This window comes from Hordeum vulgare, chromosome 2H (genome assembly GCF_904849725.1).
Source record: "Hordeum vulgare subsp. vulgare chromosome 2H, MorexV3_pseudomolecules_assembly, whole genome shotgun sequence".
Taxonomy (NCBI): domain Eukaryota; kingdom Viridiplantae; phylum Streptophyta; class Magnoliopsida; order Poales; family Poaceae; genus Hordeum; species Hordeum vulgare.
The window spans coordinates 146,161,728-146,181,511 of NC_058519.1; the positions used below are offsets into that span (position 1 = coordinate 146,161,728).

At 43.3% G+C, this 19,784-nt stretch overlaps 1 protein-coding gene across 1 annotated transcript; it reads left to right on the plus strand.

The window, feature by feature from the left end:
- Nucleotides 1–2,739: 2,739 nt before the first annotated feature.
- On the plus strand, nucleotides 2,740–13,286 carry LOC123425593 (importin-5-like). Its single transcript, XM_045109283.1, has 20 exons — nucleotides 2,740–4,063; nucleotides 4,375–4,578; nucleotides 5,629–5,733; nucleotides 5,807–5,872; nucleotides 6,001–6,165; nucleotides 6,307–6,381; nucleotides 6,454–6,605; nucleotides 7,100–7,235; nucleotides 7,329–7,398; nucleotides 7,475–7,602; nucleotides 7,706–7,762; nucleotides 9,848–10,033; nucleotides 10,114–10,206; nucleotides 10,731–10,816; nucleotides 10,893–10,959; nucleotides 11,064–11,130; nucleotides 11,207–11,343; nucleotides 12,291–12,382; nucleotides 12,462–12,528; nucleotides 12,809–13,286. Exons 1-20 carry the CDS (start codon nucleotides 2,810–2,812, stop codon nucleotides 12,971–12,973), a joined length of 3,372 nt encoding a protein of 1,123 aa, XP_044965218.1. The 5' UTR covers nucleotides 2,740–2,809; the 3' UTR covers nucleotides 12,974–13,286.
- Nucleotides 13,287–19,784: the final 6,498 nt, after the last annotated feature.

The following is a 19,784-nucleotide window of genomic DNA, read 5'->3' on the forward strand; positions in this document are numbered from 1 at the left end:
TTAAGCCCGATGGTACTCTGACGCTTTTTGAACGTTTTTCTTCGCATGCTTATTCCTCAAGTTTTAATGCACGCATGCTGGAATTCATCAGATACCATTTGCCATCATGCATCTTCATTTTCTTCATATGATATGTTATATGTATGCATGATTTACAAGATTCAGGGGGAGATCTCCATGATATAAATCATCAATGTGCATATGCTATAAAAGCAAAATCCTCAAGGTATGCACATCTTCAGGGGGAGTCTCTGTGAATCTTGTCTTCAAATTCCTCAATTAAGTATTTACACTTCACATTTTTATTCCCTGTTGAAGACTTAACCTAATTGTCATCAACCACCAAAAAGGGGGAGACTGTAAGTGCATCTAGTGCCCTTAGTGATTTTGGTGGTTTGAAGACTTATAGGTTAAGTATCTAATGTGTTTATAAGTGTACACATGATCTATAAGTCATTGAGGAGTTTGAGATATTTGAAGAATATCGACCCCTAAAAATATATGTCTTCAGTTGAAGAAATTGGTCTGAAGCTGAAGAAATGAATCGCGAAGAATCTGCGATGAAATTGATATTCCTCATGAAGATATTGATATTGAGAAGATCGGTGGTTCCTGAAGAAAATCGTTCTGAAGAAATTGAAGCATGAAGATTTACGTTTTCTGTTTTACTTTCTTCGCATTTGATGAATAGGAACACCGTACTGTTAAAGGGGGTCAAAGTAACACTATGGAATGGATTTCCTCATGATGCTCAACCCAAGCCAAATCCTATCAAAAGCCTCAAGTGAGGAATATGAGTGACATGAGAACTCTCACAGTTGAGGGTCCCGACCGTTTCGATAGCCACGCCAAGTCACTGGTCTTATCCACTCCAACGGTCATATTGTTAAGGGCATTAATGTCAAATCATGTCGGGATGCTCCCAGGCTACAAATAGCCGCCCCCACAACCACTAGCTGGTTGGCTGCTCCGTTAGAAACTGACACTTGTCATAAGAGCAACCCAAATTCCTCAGAGCTTTCGAGAGTAAATCATCAGTGAGGAAATACACCACCCACCGAAACCACAAACCAAACCTAGTGATTGAGCATCACTGAAAAAGTTGTTCCTGTGTGGGACTGAAGCCTTTTACCTTTGAGGACTGTGCATCCTCCAGACGGTTAGGCGTCATGGTCTAGAGCAATCGAGCAGTCAATTGTGGATCGCCGGGTGACCGAGTTTGTGAGGGTTTGGAAGTCTGCCCTGAAGACTTACCACGAGTGTTGGACGAGGACTGTGTGTCCTTAGCTCAAGGAGAATACGGTAGAGACTGTGTGTCCCGGGACTGGGTGTCCTTTGGTTTAAATACCAAGCCGCTCCAAACCAGATGTACAACTGTCACAGCAGTTGGAACTGGGTCATCAACAACAGTCTTCACCAAGAATCGGGTTCTAATTCCTCAACTCTTTACATTCTCTGTATTATGTGTTGATGACATTCACTGCGACTGTTTGAAGAATTTGCTGAAGACTTTCTGTGAATTTCCTCAACCCCAAATTCTTCACTTGAGTTAATCATCATCTGTATTCTGCGTGCCTGCTTATTGTGCAATCTGTTTTCATAATCTTCACTCTGTAATACTGCTGTCTTGAACGATTGCACAACTGATCCTTAACTGTTTCCGCTGTAAGTTAGTCATCTGTGAGGAATTTCCTCAGTGATGAAATTCTAAAAATCTCCTATTCACCCCCTCTAGTCGATATAACGCTCTTTCACACGTACACTATGACTCTGGGTTTGGAGTGCCATGAGGCTCCCGGACAGGCGCCAACGATAGAAGACGACTTGGTGGAATGGTGCTCCACACGGGTGGGGACCCATTGTACACCGAAAGACCTCAAGGCGATCATCACTTTATATTTATGAGTATTGTGAAAGCATCACAATGCAATTGTTTTTGACGGCGAAACACCACCATTTTAAACAACACTGCGCAACATTGATCGTGAAGGTCGCGTGTGGAAGTCGGCGGACCTGCTTAAGGATCACCTAAAGTTCCTTTTTAGTGAATTATATAGGCAGGTTAGTGACGAATAGTTGCTTTTATTGCAGCGTAGCGTGAATGATGTGAGGCTCTTCTAAGCCTAGTAATGATGTAAACTTTGTAGAGGGGCTCTTCACCCTCTTTTTTCTATAAATCATGATATTGCACGCTCGTGTATTTTAGGTAAAGGAAATCCCCAAGCTAGCCATCTACGAGGCGCCAGTTGTCTTCCCTGTCACCAACCACGCGATCAATCATGACGCTGCGTGCGATGGAACCTGGCCGCCTGGCTGTACCCATCAATGGCCAATCACTCCCTTCCATTCCATCCCCAGCTCACCTCGCGCGCAGCACGGCGGCCTCGCTGCAAGTAGGGAGCGCGCCCCGAGAAGCAAATCCCAGGAAGAATGAACGAACGAAATTCATCCCAGTTCCCAGACGCGACTCGACTCGACTGGACATAAAACCGAGGGAATAATCAAAAGCAGCGAGGCAGGCAGACAGGAGTAAGGAATCCCGCGAAACCGTCCGAACCCAAACCTCTCCCTCCCGCCCGGACCGGACCCAATCCAGCTCGACCCGCCCAACCAAACCAAACCAAACCAAACCCCTTGCTCCGTCCTCGTCTCCTTCTGCCCCACCACCGAGCGGCCGAGCCGCACCTCCCCAAACCCTACCCATATATTATTAAACCCATCCCGAGCGCCCGTCGCGTCCTCTGTCCACCCTCCCTTCCACATTCCCGCCGCCTCCTCCCGCAAAAACCCTAGCCGCCGACCCGATCCGATGGCGTCCGCCGAGGACCAGGCCGCGGCCGCGGCGCTGCTGGGCGGCGACCCGGCGGCGTTCGACGCGCTGCTCTCCACGCTCATGTCGGCCTCCAACGCCGACCGCGCCGCCGCCGAGGCCGCCTTCCACCGCCTCCGCGGCTCCCACCCGGAGCCCCTCGCGCTGCGCCTCGCCTCCTCGCTCGCCGCGCCGGCCACCCCCGCCGAGCTCCGCGCCATGGCCGCCGTCCTCCTCCGCAAGCTCCTCTCCCCGACCTCCTCCTCCGACTCCTCCGCCGCCGCGCCGCCCCCGCTCTGGCCCCTCCTCTCCCCCGACGGCCAGGCCGCGCTCAAGGCCCACCTCCTCGCCGCGCTCCAGTCCGACCCCCCCAAGCCCATCGCCAAGAAGGTCTGCGACGCCATATCCGAGCTCGCCACGCTCCTCCTCCCGGAGAACACCTGGGCCGAGCTGCTGCCCTTTCTCTTCCGCGCCGCCTCTACCCCCGAGGCGCCAAACCTGCAGGAGTCGGCGCTGCTCATCTTCGCGCGCCTCGCCGATTACATCGCCGAGTCTCTCCTCGACCATTTGATGACCATCCACAACCTTCTAGCGTCTGCCCTGGCGCACCCGACGTCGCCTGACGTTCGCATCGCCGCGCTGAGCGCCGCCGTCAATCTCGTTCAGTGCCTGCCCACTAACTCGGACAGAGATAAGATGCAGGATTTGCTGCCTGCCATGATGAGGGCGCTCACGGATTGCCTCAACTCGGCCCAGGAGGCATCTGCGCAGGAGGCACTGGAGCTGCTTGTCGAGCTGGCTGGTGCAGAGCCAAGGTTCCTGCGGCGACAAATTGCCGATGTGGCAGGAGCAATGCTGCAAATAGCGGAAGCTGCACAGTTGGAGGATGGAACTAGGCACCTGGCTGTCGAGTTTGTCATTACTCTTGCTGAGGCCAGGGAGCGTGCACCAGGAATGATGCGCCGGCTCCCACAGTTTGTTGGCAGGCTCTTCCAAGTACTTATGCAGATGTTGCTTGATGTAGAGGATGACCCTTCCTGGCACACTGCGGAAACCGAGGATGAAGATGCAGGTGAAGGGAACAACTATGGAGTGGCGCAGGAGTGCCTTGACCGCCTTGCCATTGCCATTGGTGGGAATGCAGTCGTGCCGATTGCATCTGAGCTGCTTCCACAATATCTTTCTGCTCCAGAGTGGCAGAAGCACCATGCTGCGCTCATCACGCTTGCACAGATTGCAGAAGGATGCGCAAAGGTTAGCCTAATAACCCTGACCTTTTGATTACCTTTGCAATAGTTTGTTACTTCAAAACCTCGTTGCAATGCTTAAAAGAAATGTCCATTCATTAACATTGCTGAACTAGAAATCAAGTTAGTAATATGGAAACAAGATAGTGGTTCCATACTTTTACCTTATCCCCTCATTTACAAATTCTGAGTTGCCATGCCTGTAAAACATTTTCGCTTGCATTATACCACAAAAATGTGTTTCCTTCTATCATTTTTGCAAGTAGGAAATAACCAAAGCAGATCATCTCCTCACCAATTGCTGTTTGTTGCCGTCAGGTTATGCTTAAAAACTTGGAGCAGGTGGTTTCGATGATACTGAATGGATTCCAACACCCTCATCCACGTGTGCGGTGGGCTGCAATCAATGCCATCGGTCAGCTGTCTACAGATTTGGGCCCAGACTTGCAGGTTCAATACCACCAGAAGGTGCTGCCTGCATTGGCTAACGCCATGGACGATTTTCAGAATCCGCGGGTGCAGGCAAGTGTTGAAATACTAGCATCAAACTCGATCAGTTGACTCCGAAAATTCTTATTTTTATTTGTAATGAGTTTTTAAGTTTTTTTAGTGCTTATGTCGCTGAGAAACATACTTCCTTTATGCTCCAGACATTCTTCACCAGATAAAGAACTCAATCTATTTGTGCTCTAGTTGTAACAAATTATTAGGTATTCCTTTATCATGTTGAGATAGGTCACAAAAACATAAATCTCCTTTGTATTCTCTAGTTTTTTTGTGCTATCTGTTGTACATTTGATACTTTGACACCAATCTTGCTAAAGCACATCTAGATGTGCCTTAAGTATTGCACATCTAGATGTTCATAAGTACTGCACATCTAATAAGTTCTATGCCATTGATTTTAGGGGGGGATCGTGCGGCTATTTTCTTTTCTCTTTTTCTTTTCTTTTTTTATGTTTGCTTGAGTCACTTAGATGTTCAATAACTAGGACACATCTAGATGTGCCCTAGTCAGACCCGCCTTGACATTTACTTACCAAATGGTTCTTATCAAGTCTATGAAGTGAAGCATCTCAATGAAATGTGTCTCACACAACTATTGTGAAGTATGCTTCTAACTTGTAAATAAGCCTGTAGATAATAAATTTCATGTAAAAATTTCAAATTCTGGCCATATCCTTCATTTTTCTGGTTGGCTGTCCCCTTTGTATTTCCATCTTGATTAATATCAGTATTATTTTTTAAATATTTTCTGAATATTTTCCCGTGAATAACCTGACTGGATTTTGGATCCACAACAGAGAAACTGTTTCTAGGCGCAACAGAGAAATTGCTAAGCACAAGGCCTGCATGCAGTACTATATTAACTCACTAAGTCTCGTGTTTAGCTTACCGTGTTTTGAAACTGCTTCTTTTTAATGTTTTGCATGCATTTTGCTATCATTCTCTTGAACTTCATTGTACTTCTGTTATTGCCAAGAAATTTTGCACACCTATGTGTATTATGCACATCAGGGTTTAATTACTAATCTAATATTGATTTATTGTGTCTACTATCTTTCTCGACAGGCACATGCTGCGTCTGCAATCTTGAATTTCAGTGAGAATTGCACGCCTGAAATTCTGACACCGTACCTGGATGGAATTGTTAGCAAATTACTTGTTCTTCTCCAGGTATGCATCTAAGTTCCCTAGGGTCACTGTTTGTACAGGTAGAAAATATGTTAACCTTTCATGTTGTTTTCAGAATGGTAAGCAAATGGTGCAAGAGGGAGCATTGACAGCTTTAGCATCAGTAGCTGATTCATCACAGGTAACTGCTTGTGGAATTTAACAGCTATGTTCAATCTCACCTATAATGGCTGTAACACTTCTTTCATGATTTATAGCTAATTGATCATGATGACTTTATAACATCATATGACACACTTTGTTTTCCAGGACCACTTCAAGAAATACTATGATGCTGTTATGCCGTACCTGAAAGCTATTTTAATGAATGCAACTGACAAGTCTAATAGGATGCTCCGTGCCAAGTCCATGGAGTGTATAAGTCTTGTTGGAATGGCTGTAGGCAAGGATAAGTTTAGGGATGATGCCAAGCAGGTTAGCATCTCCTTTCTTCTCAAATTTTATAGAGTGGACATTCATTTATATCCCACTTGAATTTCTGCTGGACATCATTTTATTGGAATGGCTATATTTTTCCCAAGGCATGCTGTTCCTAATTTACCTGATAATTTGCAGGTCATGGAAGTGCTTATGGCTTTGCAAGGAACTCCGATGGAAACAGATGATCCGATAACCAGCTACATGTTGCAGGTATGCTTCAAAGTAGAAAATTGAGTGTAATTGCATTTTGAATTTTTATAACCATCTCCCTGCATCTGACAGGCTTGGGCCAGGCTATGCAAATGTCTTGGACAGGATTTTCTTCCTTACATGCATGTTGTTATGCCACCACTGCTTCAGTCTGCTCAGCTGAAGCCTGATGTTACAATTACTTCAGCCGAATCAGATGATGAAATAGAATCAGATGATGATAGGTTTGTGTTACCTTTTCAACAATTCATTTAGGAAATCCACTGAACTAGAATCAGATGAAATAGAATCAGATGATAAAATTTGGCACCCTTGATCTGGAAAACCACCATATAGGCTGTTGACGTGGTTAATTTAGTCTTCTGAAAAATACTACACAAGTTTATTTCAACTTTGTATTGAATACTACTTCTCAAAACCCTTCACAAAGAAGAATAAAACTTACATATTGTGGTTCTCCTTCTGGTTCAGAGTGTACGGCTCTCTACATGTAAGGTCTTTTGCACAACTTCCGTGTTTGTTTATATCCCCAGTATTCACATAATACATGAACTAGTGGTTTAAGTTACATATGCTATAGTGTTCATGCAATGTTTACATGCCTTGATTTGCCTGTACACCATGTGTGAGCATGTTAACCCACTATCCCCATCGCTTTTTGCTTTTAACTGCGTATGAATTTTGCAATAGCACCGCTGATTTTTGGTATTTCATACAGCATTGAAACAATCACACTTGGTGACAAAAGAATTGGAATTCGAACTAGTGTGCTGGAAGAGAAAGCAACAGCTTGCAACATGCTGTGTTGCTACGCTGATGAGCTCAAGGAGGGTTTCTTCCCATGGATTGATCAGGTTTATTATCCCGTTCAGTCGTTCATAAAATCAATTGTCTGTTTCTTAACTCCTGATGACCGGCAGACGTGATTGGAACAAATTTCCATGCAGGTTGCTCCTACATTGGTCCCTCTGCTTAAGTTTTACTTCCACGAAGAAGTGAGAAGAGCTGCTGTTGCAGGTACTTTGATGATCTACATTATTTTCATGTAGATTTATTGTGTTTCTTTTAACATTTTTTTGCAACAATTATGCAGCTATGCCTGAACTGTTACGTTCGGCAAAATTGGCTGTTGAGAAGGGCCAGGCTCCAGGACGCGATGAGTCTTACGTTAAACAATTGTCTGATTTCATAATTCCAGCTCTGGTTGAAGCGCTGCACAAGGTCTTTGCAAAACCTTGTCCCTAAGTTCATGATAACATTGGTTTGTTTTACACTTTTACTAAATGCTAACAACTGTAATTTCTTGCATCCATCTACCATACAGGAGCCGGAAACCGAAATGTGCTCATCCATGCTGGATTCCTTAAATGAGTGTATGCAGGTCTGTTCTGTTTTCTGATCATATTATGGCAGTGCACTGGTGTATATAACTTGGTGATCTGTTGGTCTGCGTCACCTGTGCATTTTTGAGGGAGTATCCTCCTGCCCTAGGTTCCAATGTACAAGCACTTGTGTTGTAAATCAGCATGGACAACTATCCTGTCCTAGATCATGTCCCACCAATCCTGATGGAACCGCGCGGCGGGGGGTGGGGGGGGGGGGGTATTTGGTGGGTCGGGCCAATTGTTCATGTTAGAGTGAGTATGCTTAGGTCCTAGATTGTAACCGGTAATCGTGTATTTGCATTGCATGTCTGGACTAATACACACAAAAAAACATGGAGGTAGCTTTCTAAACGAATGTAGTATTTCCATATTGATGACTCTGTGTGCTCCCAAATAACATATAACAGCCTGATGTGATCTCCAACATCACTGTAGCATTGCATGTCTGGACTAATACACACAAAAAAAACATGGAGGTAGCTTTCTAAACGAATGTAGTATTTCCATATTGATGACTCTGCATGCTCCCAAATAACATATAACAGCCTGATGTGATGTCCAACATCACTGTAGCAACTTGGGCTGTTTGATTGTTACAGTCCCCCACAATTCCCTAACTAGGGATGTGTCTGGTTTGAGAACCAAGTGTAATTGAATGTCATGGTTCCATTCTACTAGAATGGGTCGGTTCCATCCTTGTGTTTGGTAGAGGCAATTCAAAGGAATGGAATGGTTATATTTTGATGTTTGGTTTGAGGGATGGAATGAGATGGGTTTGTTCATCTCACTTATAGTTGGATTGGATTTCAGTCAAACAAAAAATGGTGAGTAAAATGGTCATCTATCAATCCATCCATACAATAAAGTCTTGAGCATGCTCTGTTAGAACCAAATCACAGAGAACCAAAGGAGTGTGAGCAATTGGATCTCATCCATCCATGCATGCATCAATTAGATTGCAGAACAAATCAAAGGCTGCATGCTTGCAGAGAACCAGAAAAGGAACAGATCAGACTCAAATCGTCGAGATCAACAACAAAACCAGCACAAGAACCAGGCGTGCTCAGTCACGGTCAACGGCCAATGGAGCAGCAGCTACTCAAGCGCGACGGTGTGGCGCTTCCCGTCATGGGGCTTGGCGCGATGCAGTTCGCCATCACCCGCTCGGGCCCAAGCTCATTCACCGCGACCCACACCATGGCCTCCATGGCCTCCGTGGCCGCCTTGGAGACTCATCGACGGGGGCACGCAGCGCGTTGAAGTCGGCGCCTGCAGGCTGCAGCGGGGCGGTCTGGACGAGGCGGCGAGTGCTCCTGGAAGCGTTGGAGGCGTGTGCTTCCGATGGCGGCGGCTCCTGGGGAGGTCGCGGGAGGAAGGGAAGGAGGGAACATGAGATGCAGTAGTGGGAGTAAGAGGAGCGGTTTCGTGTGGTCCGCTTGATTTGGAGAGACCGTGTGGAAGGCATAAACAACGAATATGCCATTCCAGGAATGAGTGGGTTCCAGTTCCTTAGTTCAACCAAACACGAGAATGGGCCCTAGGAACGGAACGGACACGTGCCGTTCCACTTCGTGACAGGAACCAAACACACCCTAGGTTTATACTAAAATGTTCATCTCAGTTTGGACAACCACCCTTACATTCTGTATGTCTATTGTGTTGTTGTGGCAACCAAATTTATGCTCGACGCTACTTAATGTGATTGACAGATTGGCATATTTGAGCCTATATTAACTTATATATAACTTCATATTACATATTGGTGAAAGTTGTTAGTGTTCGCAATGCCATTTGCTTCTTTTGTAAGAAAAACTTCATACGACAAGCCGAACACACCATTTGTATAAAAGTTCCTAGGTACTTTCACTGTTTATGGATTAGCGTGTAGCAAGAGATAAGTTAAATTTTCTTATTTATTGTGTTCAAAGCTAGATTCTTTTGAGTGCATCAACACTTGAGAGCCATCATCTGTACCATGTTACCTAGTTAGTCAGCTCTGTATGGCACACTTTTTATTGTTCCTTGACTTCTAGAGAGTTTGCTTTACCAGATTTCTCACTTACCTTACTCTCACTGAACAGCTTTCTGGATGTCTTCTTGATGAGAATCAAGTAAGGGCTATTTCGGATGAGATTAAGAATGTTATTATAGCCAGTGCAACCAGGAAAAGAGACAGATCAGAGAGAACAAAAGCCGAAGATTTTGATGCTGATGAAGGAGAACTACTCAAAGAAGAGAATGAGCAGGAGGAGGAAGTGTTTGATCAGGTTATGATTCTTGACATGTCTGTGAATTGCTTTTGTTCTGCAATTTTCTTATCTAACATTTTCTATTTATTTACATTCAGGTCGGCGAGTGCCTGGGAACTTTGATTAAAACCTTTAAAGCTTCTTTCTTGCCGTTCTTTGATGAGCTATCTGTGTACGTTACACCAATGCTGGTAAGTTGACTTAATCCCGCCTTGTTTGGGCATAGTGTTGTGGCCACACATTTGTTTGGAGTTCAGTTTCTAATATTTTTCGAATTACAACTGATTCTGTGTTACTTCTCTCATTTAATCCAATTAGCACACATAATTCCTCTGAGGTCGCACAATATGTAGGGATCAAATCTCGTGTTGATAATTTTTCCATATTTGTGTGGGGCTATGTCTCATTGGTGTATGGGAAGAACTGTGGAAGACAACCACATGCCTTCTCTTTGACCGAACCATTTCATTTCTGAGAACTTTGGAACTAATAAGATGACAGCCAAAATAGTATGTAAAGCACTGTTAGCTTGGATATATGCAATTTTTTTAGCCTTGAAGTGTGAATGACTCTCTCCTTGGTCTCTTCATTTATATGGTGCCAAAGAATAATGTTTAAGATCATTACCATGTTGTATTAGCCATATTCCTGTTGGAATGTCTGCACTATATCTTGGTATCTTATTTAATATTTTTATCTCATCTTTAAATTGCAGGGAAAGGACAAGACAGCTGAGGAGAGAAGGATAGCTATCTGCATTTTTGACGACATTGCAGAGCAATGTCGTGAGTCTGCTCTGAAGTATGTTTCTCTTCAACATCAGTTATTTGTAAACTGAGTTGTAATTGTAACTGAACCATGTCTTTTCGTTGAGCAGGTATTATGATACCTATGTTCCTTTTCTGTTGGAGGCATCCAATGATGATAACTCAGATGTTCGGCAGGTATGTATTTGTGTTCTCATGCTGTCTTAGTTTATTTTTTTTCCTAATTGATATATTTTTCTCACATGGCACTGATGTAGTGAATAAAATCATCTTCATTTTAGGCTGCTGTTTACGGCCTGGGAGTATGTGCTGAGTTTGGTGGCCATACTTTCCGTCCTTTAGTTGGAGGTAAGTTTTGAATCTTATGGCCCTGTCAAGCATCTTGAGCCATTCCATTTAACACAATGATACTTTTAAACTTCAGAGGCCCTGTCAAAGCTGAACAACGTTATCAGACATCCAGAAGCACAACATGCAGATAATATTATGGCATATGATAATGCTGTTTCAGCACTTGGGAAAATATGTCAATTTCATCGCGATGGGATTGATGCGGCTCAGGTATATGCTTAAATCTCACTTACAGGTTCTGTCAAGAGACTAAACGTTCTGAGAACCTCTTTGGTTTGTAATATTTCGAAAATGCGGGAATAAAAAAACGTTCGAATTCGGTATAAGGCATGTTTAACCCTACAGGAATTTGTAATCAAAAGTTTTTGTTGCTGCACTGAAAAATCACAAGAATTTTTATTAAGGATTAGGTGTATGCCATAGTTGTCATTTGAACTAGGGAAATTTCAATGAGGTTGGTGTCAGTGGAAAAATACCTTTGAAATTTGCATGCAAAGTAGGTACTCCCTCCGTTCCTAAATATATGTCTTTTTAGAAGTTCCACTACAGATTACATACGGATGTATATACATACTTTAGACTGTAGATTCAGTCATTTTGCTTCGTATGTACTCCCTCTGTTCCTAAATATAAGACCTTTTAGAGTTTCCATTATGAACTACATACGGATGTATATAGACACATTTTAAAGTATAGATTCACTCATTTTGCTCCGTATGTAGTCCATAGTAAAATGTCTAAAAGGTCTTATATTTAGGAACGGAGGGAGTAGTACATAGTGGAATCTCTAAAAAGACTTATATTTAGGAACGGACGTAGTAGATCTTAGGAAAACCATATGATTTTCAGTCCTACAAACCAAACAAGCTCTGTACATAAAAAATCATACGGAATGTAATCCTCCAAAATTTCTTTGATATCCTTTTGAACCAAAGAGACATATTTTTGTTTTGCTATCTTTATGTTATATTTGATGATGTACATTCCATGCACAACAGCATGTGAATTGTCAAGTGAATGAACGAGGATATGTGTTTGTGATTCCGATGATTTTTTTCCTAGCTATCGAATTCAAAATCAAACTGAGATACCTCTACTTCTGCTGTGAATGTGTACTATTTTTTTGTCGTTTAAATTGAATCAATTATGCTTCTCAGGTCATTCCAGCATGGCTTGGCTGCTTGCCTATAAAAGATGACAAGATTGAAGCAAAAGTCGTGCATGATCAGCTTTGTTCAATGGTGGAGAGGTATTTGCTCTTTAGTGTTAGCATGGCAGGAACAGTAGAATATTTCTTACATTTTATATAATCTGTTTTTCGTGTGCAGATCGGATGCACTGGTTCTTGGACCTCACAGTCAGTATCTTCCTAAAATAGTTTCTATTTTTGCTGAGGTAATTTTGAATTATGTGCTTGCTCTGTTAGTCAGTCATCTCCAGTTAGGGGGCGTTGTAGTATGGCTGAATGAAATAATGACCATGAAACAGTACGTGCGTTTTGATGTATAAATTCATGTGATTGATTTATTTTTTAAGTTTGGGCCTAGGTCTCAGCTTTTAGCCATGCATGGTAGCGGCATACCTTTTTTATCCAGCAGTACATCTTTGATATTTAATCTTAGTTTTGTATGAAGAATTTAGTAAATGATTGGTTACTTCATTTTGTTTTATGTAGGTTCTGTGCAATGGAAAGGAGCTTGCAACAGATGAAACTACCACCCGGATGATCAATGTTCTGAAGCGGTTTCAGCAGACACTGCCACCTGATTTTCTTGCGTCAACATTTTCCACCTTGCAACCACAGCAGCAGCTCATGCTACAGTCCATCCTATCCACATAGTTCTCTTCTGTTTTGTGGCTGCAAGGTTGAGGCTTGCTTTTCTTTCCATAATTCGTCATTGGTACTGTCAACCAATTTTTTGTGTTGAATCTTATTCTGGGGGAGTTCATTTGTGCATGCATTGGTCGCTTCAAGGGATTGGTGGTCGCCATTCCATATGGTTTTTGATGTAGAGTGTATATTATCTTGTATTCAAATATGATTTTGGGGCTTGCTGCGTCAAAGATGTAAGGGAAATGGCGAAAATTGTTGTCGGTTGAGTTGAACAATGGTGCATCAGTTTTGGTAATGAGATTGTTATGTTTTTGTGTGATGATCCTCGTATGCTCTATATTAGTGATGATTGTGTTGCTTAGATATTTTCTTCTTTTAGTCAAGATTCTTAATATTACTCTCATATTGCGCAAGCTATAAAGAAAACAGTTAACTAGCTGCATTAACTTGCTAAGCTAAGGCTCTGTTTGGATTCGAAAACCGCAGTATTGGATGATACAACACATGTATTATTTAAAGGGGTATTTTAGTTTGTTTTGACCTCTAGTGGTGTGTGCATTTCCACTGCTTGATTGTATAATTCAGTATACTGAGCTCCCCTCTATGTTATGCCGGATTGTGTTCCTGCCTGCCAAACTTCCCAAAAATCCAGGTAACCATTACCAAAATGAATAAAATACCAAACCAAATACAGTCGTGCGAGTAACCTTGTTTGGTGTCTAGACGGTCTTAAACATTTGGAAACAACTAATGGTTGAAGCGATATTCAGAATCCAGGTGCATGCACCAACGGAGAAGAGAGGAATCGGCAAAAAGAAATACCCAGGGCACCTTTCAGATAATCTTCCTGTATCAGGACCTGACATCAGGAACTGCATTTGAACGGTTCGTCTGAGATAATAAGCTCCCCCGAGCACGCCACTCCCCCCTCCATGGCTCCATCCACTCCTGTCCTTCGTGGCCTCCTCTCAGTTTCAGCACAAGACAAATCTGAATCGAATCTACACCAAAAGATGCGAGAAGATGCTCCTCCTGACTTTTTGCGCTGCCCAAAAAGTGGTATTTTGTCTCGTCCGCGCGGATAATCTACGGGGCTGGACAAGGAGACGCACATTGACAGCGACAAACAAAGCATCTCCGCCGCTATAAAACAACCCGTCATTAGGATGGGCCTCCTTGGAGCCTTCTCTGGGCTCATAAAATATGGGTGCACCAGTCTTATACGCTCAATCAACGAGAGGACTTGGAATATAGGCAGCGTGGCTGCTGCGCAACTTGACAAAATTCACCTTTTTCATAGCATGAGCGTAGCACGACTTTTAAATTGAAATGGTCCATCGTTTTGCTCCATGCCTGAGACGCAATGTTGATTTTTGGGTGCGGATGACAAGGACCTGCCCCATTAGACTAGCACTGGCGTCTCTTTTGTTGCTGATGAGACTAGATAAGAGCTCTTGTCAGCAAGCCTAGTTGCTTCAACCTTAACCATCTAATATTTGTAGGGTAAACTGAAAGACTGATAAAAGTTTATGTTCTTCTCGAGTTGTAAACAGTGGTATCACACATGGATAATCTTCCTTATAATCGCTCTAAATTATCTTGCTGATGATGTTAAATGAAACGTGCCAGTCTGCGAAATATTAGGTAAAACCTTGACAATAGTGCGTAACACACTACGCTTAGGCCAACTCAACATTTTGGTGAAGTGAGGGTGAGACAAGGCAACAAGAGAGGGTCATCGTGTTGCTTGATTCAGAGACAAGTTGACTGTGCATATGAAGGACCAACAAATGAAACAAGCAAATGGTGTACTTGAAGCGATCTTCACTACACCACGTCCTAGAATGGAGGGCAAACGAATGCCAGCATTAATAGTTCAAAAATGTCAAACATGTGTAGAGGAAGCCACTAGCAGATGGATGTCAAACTATTATCGACACGAAAATATCCCTAGGCAATGGCAAACAGTGTGCGTCTTTAATGTCTCCACCGGCCCTTCATATCGTGTTGTTTCACAGACTGGTTGTAGTTGATATCAGCTTGATATAAATATATGTTATACTCTATGGCAACCGTAGCTGGCCAAACGGGCTGGGCTAAACAGGTCGGCCCGTGAGCCCGCCGGCACGACACGTAATGGGCCGGACACGACACGACTTAAACGGGCCCGTACTAGGCACGCAGCCCGCCTCGGGCCATGCCTGGGCCTGAAGGCTGGGCACGCGGGCCGGCATGCCATGACCCGTTTACATTTTTTATTTTTTATTTACACACACACACACACACACACACACACACACACACACACACACACACACACACACACACACACACACACATATATATATATATCCGGTTAATATTCGTGCCTGGGCGGGCTGTGCCGTGCCGGACCGTTTACAGCCGGGCGTGTCGTGCCGTGTTGGACCGGCCCGTTTGGCCAGGTATGATGGGAACCATTTCGAGACAAAGATCAGCTCGTGCTTGTTCGGGGTTACGACAAGGAGATCCACTACCCTGATATTTTTCAATATTGTGGATGATAGGCTGGCAAACCTTACCGGTTGCGCAAAAGATGCATGTCAATAGTGGGGTGGTGTCACATCTCATGGATGGTAGGCTTTCCATCCCCAAAATATGTTGATGACACGATTTACTTCAAAAAGGCAAAAAATCTTAAGCTTGTGTTGTGTGCTTTCGAGCAGTTTTCTAGTTTGAAGATTAGTTTTTATAAAAAATGAATTGTTCTATTTAGGACAAGTCCGAGAAGAGACAACCCCATATACCCATTGTTTGGTTGTGTGCAAGGCAAGTTCTCGTCCTGGTATTTTGGAATTTGGATACATTATCGTAGACTCTAAAATGTCTATTGGAATCATGTGGAGAAGCATATGTAAAAGGGCCCGAACAGTTGAAATGGAAAGTCCTTGTCCTCTCATCCTCTCGGAAGGCTTGTCCTCTTCAACTATGTGCTCCATAACTAGTCCTTTACATGCTCTCGTTCTTTGAAATTCCAAATTGAGTTCTGCATAAATAGGGTTGCTTTAGGCCCATATTATTTTTGACAGAGTGGTAGAAAAAAAATACCGGCTTGTAGAATAGGAGGTTATTTGCCGCCCCAAAGCGTAATACGATCTTCAAGTACAACACCTAGAGGTTAAGAACGTTACTCTTCTCAGTAATTTCCTCTTCATGAATTTAAGGATGATGTGGTATGGCAACACATGTTACACCATAAATACAATGGGTTGAAAGCCATGTGTCTAGTTCAGTCGAAACTAGGGGTTTCTCACTTTTGGGATGGTCGGAAGAAGGGTGGAACTTATTTTATGCTTCAGATCATTTAATATAAAGGAAACTTTTGAAATTCGATTATAGGAGGATAGGTGGCTAGGAAATACACATATTATATCATATAGTGTGTAGCAAACATGACACTTTAGCACGAATGTTGGGGGCCCTCCCCTCATCGTGTGTCTTTCAGGAGGGGTACGGTTGGGCCTAGACGAGGAACATGGAACACACTTCTAGTCCATTTCGCAAACACCCAACTAGCACAAGGGAACAATGTACTCTTAAGGAATCTTCACCAACAAGGATGCCTCTCAATTAACTGCATGTATCAAGTTTTAGTCCACTATGATACACCATTCAACAATAAGCAGATTTGAAAAAAATGAGAATTCCACCGAAAACTTAGATCCATCACTGAGGCACTAGTATTTGCTTACGCCGGAGTGTGTGCATATGAAGGGGGGATTCTATGATGTTTTCTCCCGACTTGAGTGGTGTTGTTTTCTGCAGATTACCCTTCCACCCCTAGGCAATTAGGCATTATGTTTCATTATTTTTAATGATTGCGTGTTGTTTCAATGGTGTGCATCTCAGATATGCAGAGGTTGGGTGTGAACTCATTTTGCTTGCAACAATTCGATGCCACGGTAAAGTCAATAAAATTGCCCTTTTTCGCTCAACATGAGCACATAAACGGTGCGAAATATGAGGCATGCATTACATGCTCAAAAAGAATGAATAGGAAATAAAAACTAAAAAACTTTCTCCCTTTGTTTTGACAATATGGCCGTGTCCCCGTACTATTATCAAAATTTTAGAAGACTCAAACCAATGCCACCACCCACCTCCATGGGTCTCCTCGCAACCCTCCCCTCCCAATCATTCTTTATAGAGTTTGCAATCATATTTTAGTAGATCCTAAAGATGTTCTTATAGCTTCTCTAAATTTCCTCACTTATCCCATCAACCACTCGCCCCATTCTCACAAAAGCCCAAACGGATCCTTATCGTTGGGTCAATGTAGTTGACCGTTACATGCTCGGTTACTCATGCATGGGGCCAGAGATCTTGTGATACGTGGGCCGCTTATGATGACTCAGACCATGGTTGGGTGAGCTATCACTTTCTTTTGCCTAAATTAGCCTATGTAGGATCGCAAGTAGGTCTATAGGGCGGTGGTTATACTACTTGACCAAAAAAGTTAACCTTTTCCTAATTTTAGTTGTTGGCGAGTTTTAGCAATTCACACAAGTCAAGCAACACCCTACACATGCAAGTCTAATTAGTGGAGCACCGGAAAGTAGAGACATTGCATATGAAAGTAAAGGAGGGATCGGAGAAATCAAACGCAATGAAGACACAATGATTTTTGGCATGGTTTTGCTAGGTGATGCTATCATACGTCCAGGTTGATCGATACTTCAACCCATGGAGGGTAACGGCTACGCAAGTCCACGAAGGGCTCCACCCATGAAGGGTCCACGAAGAAGCAACCTTTGTGTATGCGATCATGACTTATGTCCATGAAGAACTAGCCTCACTTAGGGTAGATCTTCGCAAAGTAGGCGAATTACTTGCCTTCCAAACCTATTGGTTCAACTCCAGACGATTTGGAGGCTCCCAAGCGACACCTAACCTATCTAGGAGGCACCACACCGCAAAAGGTAATACATGTTGTGTTAATGATGATTTTGTTGCTCTTGTGCTTCAAAAGATAGTCTCCTGAATACTCAATCACTCTCTCACATAATTTTGACTTGGTAGAAGAGAGGGATTGGGTAGAAAGCAACTTGGGGAGGCTAGAAATCAAGGATCATATGGTTGGAGTGGAATCCCCTGTTCTCAACAGAAGTGTAGCTGGTTCTCTCTCAAAAAATAGATATGAAAGGTGTATGATTTGTCCTGGTCCTTCTCACTGAGAGTAGCCGATGGTGGAGGGGTATATATAGCTAACACCATAAATCTAGCAGTTACTCACTTTATGCCCAACTCGATGGAACCGTAATAAATCTCGAAGGCACCGAGTAGTGTAAAATTTAAAAGTTAAACGTTTTGGTGTGACCAAATTGTTTCACTCGATGGGACCGATTGGGAGATGACCTAAGCAGTTCCTTACTTCGCTGTCACCGATTGGTTTCACTTGGAGATTCCGAAGTGAAAGCATTGGTAACAGAAGGTTGGCACATGGACTTCGGTGAGACCAAATGTCATCTCGGTGTCACGGAGTTACCAAGGTTCGGTGGGACCAAGATAGACTTAAGGAATTTGGAGAGGTTTGAATGTGAGAACCTAGTTGTGGATTTTGGAGCCAAGTATCTAAGCACTTGAGATATTGAGCCATCATCAAAACCTCACCCCCTTTTAATAGTATTGTATTTCCTATTGACTCAATATGATCTTGGATCACTTAACCAAAAAGTAGAGTCTTAGTGCGTTTTGCCAATCCTTGTCCTTAGCATTTGAGGGGTCCACATCCACATGTTCTAGCCACACCTACATTGGACTTACTGAAATGATCTTTGAATATGCACTAATTCAATGATGTATATATTATTAATTACCAAAACCACCCGAGAATTAGTTGCACTTTCATCCCGACTGGAGCGACCATCCACACACCCCACACAGGCCCACGCCCTCTCCGTCTTGCCCATAGCAGCCCCGCTGCCCACTCCGCCTCTACGTGAGCTCCGATGGAGAAACGACCTCGCACTATGACACATCCACAAGCCCATCTATAGGAACCATCCAAGATAGTTGGGCAGCTAGTATGTTTCCAATGAAAACCCTAACAATTAGGATTCTATTAAAAGTCAATTGAAGGGACGATTGCGCAAATGACTTGTTGTTCCTTGAGTTGCTCCAGTTTGCAATCAGTATCGACGATTATTTAGGATTGGATTTGTGCAAGTGGTACTAGTGGCAACTAGTTTGTAAATAGAACACTCTATAAAATAAGGTTCATTCATAGGAGCCCATTTTAGATTATGTGGTAAATTTTATGTGAATAATCAAGTTCAGTTTTAATTAATTGATTTGCAACTCTTGTCTTTGATTGATGGCTAGTAGTTCCTGGATGGGAGAGGGCGATGGAAGAATTTTGCACCAGAGATGAGCGGTTGATTGCCAAGTGCAAGGAAATATGCTCTTTGTTTTCGAGCATGAATGCTCTCATGATGCACTCATTGGGCCTGACCTTGGAAGTGACGAGGGATGAGCTAAAAAAGGATAGTTCCTGGAGACAAGGGGGCAATCCCAATGGTGATTCTATTCTAGTAAATGGTAGGGGCGATGGAGCCGCCGACTCCTCGACAGGGAGCTCGCTAGTACGAGTATCGCTCCCACCTCTTGTCTCCAAATATAAAGGCGGTAGGGCCGGTGAATTTGTATATTATTGAGGTCATCAACGATGAAACATAAGAGGAGAATATTGATGAATCAGAGAATGCAGACGAGAAGGAGGAGGAAGAGGATGCTGGCAAGGCGAAGGATGCAGATGATGATGATGAGGAGGAGCAGGAGG